The sequence below is a fragment of the Ipomoea triloba genome, chromosome 9 (genome assembly GCF_003576645.1).
Source record: "Ipomoea triloba cultivar NCNSP0323 chromosome 9, ASM357664v1".
In the NCBI taxonomy this organism is placed as follows: domain Eukaryota; kingdom Viridiplantae; phylum Streptophyta; class Magnoliopsida; order Solanales; family Convolvulaceae; genus Ipomoea; species Ipomoea triloba.
In genome coordinates, this window is record NC_044924.1 from 1,329,739 (window position 1) to 1,337,717 (window position 7,979).

General features: G+C 37.9%; 2 protein-coding genes across 2 annotated transcripts; one reads left to right on the forward strand and one right to left on the reverse strand.

Moving 5' to 3' along the window:
- Positions 1-1,314: 1,314 nt before the first annotated feature.
- LOC116028763 (protein IRREGULAR XYLEM 15-like) lies at positions 1,315-2,599 on the forward strand. The gene has a single exon (XM_031270582.1). The coding sequence runs from the start codon at positions 1,494-1,496 to the stop codon at positions 2,427-2,429; it is 936 nt and encodes a 311-aa protein (XP_031126442.1). The 5' UTR covers positions 1,315-1,493; the 3' UTR covers positions 2,430-2,599.
- Positions 2,600-6,064: 3,465 nt separating this feature from the next.
- On the reverse strand, positions 6,065-7,899 carry LOC116028891 (uncharacterized protein At4g06744-like). The gene has a single exon (XM_031270740.1). The coding sequence runs from the start codon at positions 7,776-7,778 to the stop codon at positions 6,516-6,518; it is 1,263 nt and encodes a 420-aa protein (XP_031126600.1). The 5' UTR covers positions 7,779-7,899; the 3' UTR covers positions 6,065-6,515.
- Between the last annotated feature and the right edge of the window lie 80 nt (positions 7,900-7,979).

Sequence of the window (7,979 nt, forward strand, 5' to 3'; positions counted from 1 at the left end):
ATGGTTGTTTAATCTGGATTGGATATTTGTCATTTCCTCTACCAACTTTAGCACCATGAACTAAGTTTGAAAATTTAACTACATGTCTACATTATATAATTTAGGATGATTTTTATTGTCCACCGTATATTTAATATAATTATATTAATGTTTTGTTACAATTTTACTATTGAGTATTGTACCTTTTTCTTAAATTAATATCGGATAGTCGGTAATCATTATTTATAATATAAAAATATGATATTTAAAATGATAATTATATATTCAATTAATTTGATATCTAAACATTATCTTGGAAATCTAAAATCCCAATTATTTATACCATTAATTTAGCATTTCATCGTAGATTGTAGAGATACAACAAAATATAGTCTGGTCGGTAACAAGTATTATTTATAGTAAAATAATTATTAATACCTAAATAAATCTGGTGTTTACTAAACATTAAGTCCAAAATTTAAAACATAAATTATGCGTTCTCTTTATTTGGTAAAATTATAAATTATAATTTGTATGAAAATATATAGTTCATCCTAATTACATCACTTAAAGATCTTTAGTTAGACACTTCCATATCCTATCATCATATTTGATTTTAATTAGTTCAGTATTGTGTAATGGGCAAATTATACAAGATAATTTGGGCGTACTGAATTTTTTTTAAAAAAATATATTTTGATACAAAAATTATATTTTGTTCAATTGGACTTATTTTGAACTATCCTCTCTATCGAGATATATAAAGCTGCCCGCATGAGCAGTTCAATTGGTCACAAAAGGTGAAGTTTGAGAAATGAGGGGAGTCTACGTGCGCGTAGTATGCAAAAATTTGATCTCTATATTTAATTGAATTACCGTAATTTATACCATCTTAAATACTATGTCGGGGAGCGTATGGCCTTTGGAATTAGTGATTCAAACTTTTGGTAACAATATATAAAGCTTTTGAATTGAAGGTGCATTTTGTTGTTGGTCCCACCCATCTCCATAAAAAGGTAGGACCCACTACCCCATCCCCATCTTTAATTTGATCAACCTTCCCAATTACCGAACTGGTTTGAACTTTTGAAATCATTCTCTTATTATTATTTCTACCCAATTTTTTGAAGAAAATGAAAAAGTTTTTTTTTTTTTCTTTTACAAAAAAATACCATCTTTGAAGCACTATTCCCAAATACCAACCGCAGTTTCGCCTTTTAAATTTGTACACGTTTTTATTACATTTATTTAATAAATTAATGATAAGAAGTTTTAGTTTATAAATCTTATTAAGGAAAAAAATTAAATCCAACAAAATTCAGAGACTGATACCCAATATCCAAAGATCTTGTCTCCTTCCTCTTTCCCTTCCATTTCCAATCTCATTTCTCAAAAAATTATTACTCAATAAAATTAAATAAAAAAAAAACAAAAAAGGAGAAAAAGTTCATATTTAAAGCTCTCTGCATCCGATTTATTTTCTATTGCAGAGAGAGAGAGAGGGGGGGTTGAAGATGAAGACCGGAGCAAAGTTCATAGTTCTCCACCCTTCACCTCACAAAAATGGCGTCGCGGCGGTTTCTCCTCGTATTCTTCTGCTCCTTTTCGTCTCTTTCTTCACTTTCGCGTTTGCCCTCACGTTCTTCTCCGGCAGGGACGCCGCTCCGGCCGCCGGAGCGGCCGCCCCCGCCGCTGCCAAGGCGGAGTTGCCGAAGCCGGTGTTCGAGGCGCTTCTCCACTACGCTACGATGAATACAACGTTGGTGTCGGGGCGAATGTCGCCGGCGGAGCTGAACAGCATCTCCGCCGCGCTCCGGCGGTGCGGAAACGGGTGCAATTTCCTGGTTTTCGGGCTCACCCACGAGACCCTTCTCTGGCACTCGCTCAACTACAACGGCCGCACGGTCTTCATCGACGAGAGCGCTTACAGGGTCTCGAAATTCGAAGAGGCCCACCCGGAAATCGAGGCCTACGACGCCCAGTTCACCACGAAGGTGAGCGAGTTGCGGGATTTGTTGGCCCACGCGAAAGAGCAGCGCGTGACGGAGTGTCGCCCCGTGCAGAACTTGCTCTTCTCCGACTGCAAATTGGCCATAAACGACCTCCCCAACCAGCTCTACGACGTCGCTTGGGACGTGATCTTGGTGGACGGGCCGCGCGGGAATTTCCCGGCGGCGCCGGGGAGAATGGCGGCGATTTTCACCGCCGGAGTCTTGGCCCGGAGCAAACGGGGCTCCACCGCCCCGACCCACGTGTTCGTGCACGAGATTGAGAGAGAAGCGGAGAGAATATGCAGCGAGAAATTCTTGTGTAAGGGAAATTTGGTAGAATCTGTAGATTCTTTAGGGCATTTTGTGGTAGGTCAAATGGAGGCTAAGAGTTTTAAGTTCTGTAACAAGCCGGAATCTTCATCGTCGTCGTCTTCTTCCCCTTCATATGCTAACGAATGAGGATATTCGCCGCCGTCAACATCTTTTTTTTTTTTTCTTTTTTTTTTTTCATTTTAACCTTTTTTCTTTATATGTAAAATCTGTAAGTTACAAGTATCTTCAAACTTCAAAGTTTGATTTAAGTATTCCAAGAAATTATATGAGAATCCAAAATCAAATTTTGCTTCCAATTTAGTCCATTTACTAAAAATCTAGCAAATTTTTAGGAATTATGTACCCTCAAACAGTAAACTAAAAAAGAAAAGACAACCTCTCCACTATCTTTCATAGGTTCTTAGGAGTTTATTAGTTGTAGACTTGTAGTAGGTGTTATAGGAATTATATGATTCAAAGTTTTATAAGTAATCATGATGACTTGGTCACTTGAATATAGGCAGTCTAGTATTCGAACTCGGTATTATATTTAAGTAGTTGGACTTTGTCTAAGTGGTCAGTCTAGGGTTAATATAGTCTAAAACATGTGACACATTATCTCATTTATGAAAAGTACACCTAGAAAATTATGGACTAATTTTAATATATTATTTTATTATTATTATTTTAGAGATCAATTTTCAATATAATCTAGGGTCAATATAGTCTAATAGTTTCAGTTACATAAATAATTTAAAAAAAGAACTTATAAGGGGCTTGAAATCCTCTATTCTCAATGCAATAATAATGTTCCATATTTTCAAAATTTTCCTCAACAATATTCATTATTTTAAAGTGGAAATATCATTTTTAGTCCCTCAACTATAATACATGTATCAATTTTGGTCCTTGACTATTAAAAATTTCAAATTAGGTCAATGACTATTCAATTTATATCACTTTTGGTCCTTGACTATTAACATTTTCAAATTAGGTGCATGACTATTCATTTTGTATCACATTTGGTCCTACCGTTAAATTTTCCGGCCAAATTTCCGGCGAAGCCATCGGGACCGACTAATTTATTTAATTTTTATTTTAAAAATTATTTTAATACTCCGTAACTTTTAAATAAAAAAAAAACTTAAAGAAAAAAAAAAAAGAAAACGCCGGTCACCCCCGATGACTTCGCCGGAAATTTGGCCGGAAAATTTAACGGCAGGACCAAATGTGATACAAAATGAATAGTCATGCACCTAATTTGAAAATGTTAATAGTCAAGGACCAAAAGTGATACAAATTGAATAGTCATGGACCTAATTTGAAATTTTTAATAGTCAAGGACCAAAATTGATACATGTATTATAGTTGAGGGACTAAAAATGATATTTTCTCTTATTTTAAATCAACTATGTTGGTCAACCGTCGACTGCCCAAATGGTAAAATCAACTAAGTAACTTATAAAGGCTCTTATTTTTCTCATACATTAGAAAAAATTGTTCTTTTTAACTAAAATATCTTATTATTAAATAACTTGATTGCAATTAATTTGATATTGAAAGAAGTTTAAGAATGCTAGATAATGATGGGTATATGACATATTTTGGTGTTTGGTGTTCCATATGACCATATACAAATGCCTTAAAGCACCACTTAGCTTGTGCTCCAGTGCCACAATAAGTGGTGAGAAAATGGCGGCAACCACTAATATTATGTCGGTGACGGGCTTGTACTGTAGATACCAAATTATGCCAGCTTGAAATGTTGCACTGATCTTTATCCATCAATATACAAGGAAAATAATATAAAATATATATCAAGATGAGTGTTCGAGTGAGTGAAATCATAATTTTTATATGAAAATGTTACGGATTTTATTTTTGTCGATCAACAGCTTATTAGTCAATGTCAAAATAAGTTGAGATGGTTTGCAGCCCATAGAGTATAAGCATATAGACACTTGTATGTACAAATATTTGGGGATATATAAAACACTATTTACATATTTTTTTAGTGCTACTAGCTCTGCTACGATGTAATATCTGTTCATATCTATCTTCTCTATTTAGGGTCAATGCTGCTCTACTGTCCATGACTTCCCATTTAGAAGAGTCACTTCGTGCCACCAGACTACACGGTCATCACAAAATACTATTTACCGTATTCATCTATTTTTAAGACAATAGTAACTGTCAAACTTGGGGATTGAACATAATAATATGAAACGTCCACAAATTAACGAATTTATAGAAACGTGATCATTGATTTTTTTTTTCCTTATTGAATTGATCTACGAATCGTCGAGTACTATATTTTTGTTGAGTAGATTTCATTGGTTATGAAAATGATCATAATAATTGCGATATTGTATGAAGATATTACATGACTCGATCTAATAGGGTGATTTTGACTCAAGATTGATATGACCCGCTCAAAGATTACATTAAGTATACCAACTAATAATGAGAGGATCGCTATGTAAATAATGCATTTGAGATATATTGACAATAACAACAACCAAACTTATGATTCCAGTTGTAGCAGAATCTCAAATGGGATCAGCGGTGGAATTATAAGCTCCGGTGCACGTGAGTCGTGGAAGGTTTAGTGAATGCGGAAGGAATGAGAAAGCGGATATCACGTGAGCGAATGAATACATGTCAGTCAGCCAACAAGCAACACAGGTCATCTGGGTGTTTCCTAGTTAGATCCGATCACGCGAGACACGTTAGTAAAGGCGCGTGCATGCCGCCGGGGAAGAGTTTTGTTTTTCACGGTCAACGCGCCCGGCGTGTCGGCTGCCCGGCACCGAGTTTTCCGGTCCATTAGAAATCATCTTCGTGGCCACGCGAGTTGGGCTTAAACTGTGTTGGCCCACGAGGTTTATTGGTCCAATGTAGCAGTTGTTGCTTGCAGTTGACGACAGAGAAGTGGATGGGGAGTGCAGAGTGGATAAGGGGGGACTGAGAGTTGATGGCAGCCTGACAACGTTGTCGTACTGTTCTAATGTTTTTATTGCAAATCCAAGGTTTTGAGTCCTTCAGCCCAAACATTCTTGGGCCGTTAATGCCATGAAACCCACCATCTATATTCGTAAATACGTAAAAGCTTAGAGTAATCCAAGTTAAGATGATTAAAGAGTAAATATACAAATTTATAATTACAAGGTCACGGGTTTGAATCTCAATCTTTTGATATTGATTTCAGCCAATAGTCCTTTACCAGTTAGACTAGCATACATCGAATTTTTCTCATCACTCTAAAAAATGTATTTAATATAAAATCTAACATTTTAAGTTATGCGAAAAGGGTTTTATTCTATGAAAATACACTTAATAGTATAAGTTATTGGCTCTATATGTTTTTTCCTCAACATTGACGTGGACATTGTACCAAAAGGATGATCTGTTTAGGTCAACTAGACTAAGTTTCTCCGTCCATTGCGCCATGGATGTCACCACCCCCTAGAGTTCCAGTCCTAGTGTCCAACCTCTAGTGCCGCCTAAGTGGATGCAGTTTGCAGTGGGCATTTGCTTCTGCAATTCGTGTCGGCCGCCTCTTAGGTATTTCTTGCCCACTAAACACTATCTTAAGCGAATAAGATTCTGAAGTGATAAATTACAGTGATTGAACTGTTATTGATCCTTATCAGTTGCAATACTAGTTCCTCTGAGCACTAAAGACCATCTCAAGGCAATAAAATTGTGGAGTTATAATAAATTACCGTAATTGAATGGTCTATGAAATAAAAAGATCAATATTTAGTGTCCACATAAACTGATACTGCAATTGATAAGATTTAATTTGCCACGGTCATCTAAAAACCAATTAAGCTAACCGTACATACATATTTCTAAGTCAGTGGATAACTATACCAATTTCCAACCATTCTATTGAAAAACGCAGCTCAACACAAAAATCAATTGCAGGTTGGCCCACGCTCCACCATTTTCACAGTTCAACGCATGCAAAGATGTGGGCGAAAAGTATGTCTTCGGCCACAACTCAGCAACTTCAAATGCCTAATCATTAATCTACAGATTCAAGATTAGGTATGGACTAATCACCTGCCATTAATTTCCATAATAAAAAATTAAAACACTAAGAACACAGCATACAAGGCTAGAGGTTTTTTTTTTTTTTTTTTTTTTTTTTTTTTTTTTTTTTTTTCTGGTGTATAATATAATCATATTATGTTTGAGATATGATACATAGATGATAGAACTTTGATATCATAACCCATGTCTAAGCAAAGCAGAATATGTAATCAAATGCCTTTCAGATCTTGGCTTGTTAGATTCTGGAACCGTTTGAGAAAATTTAGGATTTTTGCAAGGAATGCGGTTATAGCTCGCACGGTTAGGACACTGCTGCTGTGTCCGAGAAAACGCGGCGCAATCCGCCGCCGATCTCTGGTTGGGAAGCCCGGGAATGCAGTTTTGCTTCACGTCAAGAATCCCGGCCGTGATCAGCTTCCGACACGCCGCCCCGACTTTCGTGAAGTAATTATACGACAGCGAAAGATTCTGCAAGTTTCCTAGCCCGCATAGCGGCTCCGGCACGGACCCGTAGAGCAGATTCCCGGCGAAGTTGAGCTGCTCCGCCATATCTAAGTACCCTAAAGAACACGGCAGCGGGCCGGTTAGAGCGTTGCCGCCGACGTCGATAACCGTAGCTCTTCTTAGCAGGCCGAGCTCGACCGGAATACACCCGGTTAACTTGTTGTTCAAGAAAAGGACTTCCAGCAACGTCGCCGACGCGTTTCCGACGCTACTCGGAATCGGACCGGTGAACCGGTTATTCGCCAGCGTTAAAAACGCCGCCGTGGTGGATCCGAGGTTGTCGGGGAGCGCCTGCATGAAATTATTGTTATTAAGGAACAGCGCGTCGAGGCGTTTCCCGAAAATCTGCGGCGGGACGGCGCCGGAGAGCGAATTGAACCGGATATCCAGGAAGGACAGATCCATCACGTTGAGAATCGACGCCGGAAACGCGCCGGAAAATCTGTTGTTACTCAAATCAAGCTCGTAGAGAAACGGAAGATTAGCGATTTTGGGAGAAATCGTGCCGGAAAAATTGTTACTATTGGCGTGAAAAATCGCCAAGTCAGGGAGCTGATCGAGGAAGCCGTCCAACGACGGAGCGCTGAGCTGAAAGCCGTTGAAATCTATGGAGGCGAGAGCGGTGGCGCTCTTGTTATCCGGCGGGTGATCGCAGTAGAAGCCTTTGTATTTGCAGACATTAGGGCCAGCCCAGGATAACGTTATCCCCAGTGGATCGGACAGGATAGTGTTCTTGAAGTTTAGGATCACCGGTAGAAGCTGAACGATTCTATCATCCAAGAAATTGAGCAAATCTGGGATTAATGGCGGCAAAACTGGGATTAATGGCAATGGCGGCAAAGGGAGTAAATCGGCGCCACAGTGTTGAAGAATTAAGGAGAGGATGAGACAGTAGGGAAGGATCTTTTGGAGAGCTAAGTTTTGGGAGTACATTGTGAAGTTGGTGAAACCAAACTATGTTGCTTCAGCCATTTTTATAGTAGTGGTAGATTTTTTATTCTTATTTTTTTTTCTGATTGAGACTGATATGTATTCAACTTTGGATCATTCTTTTTTTTTTTTTTTTTTTTTTTTGACTGATAAAAGAAATTGTAGTAAGTGTTTGAATGTGTATACTGACTCATTTTTTAATTT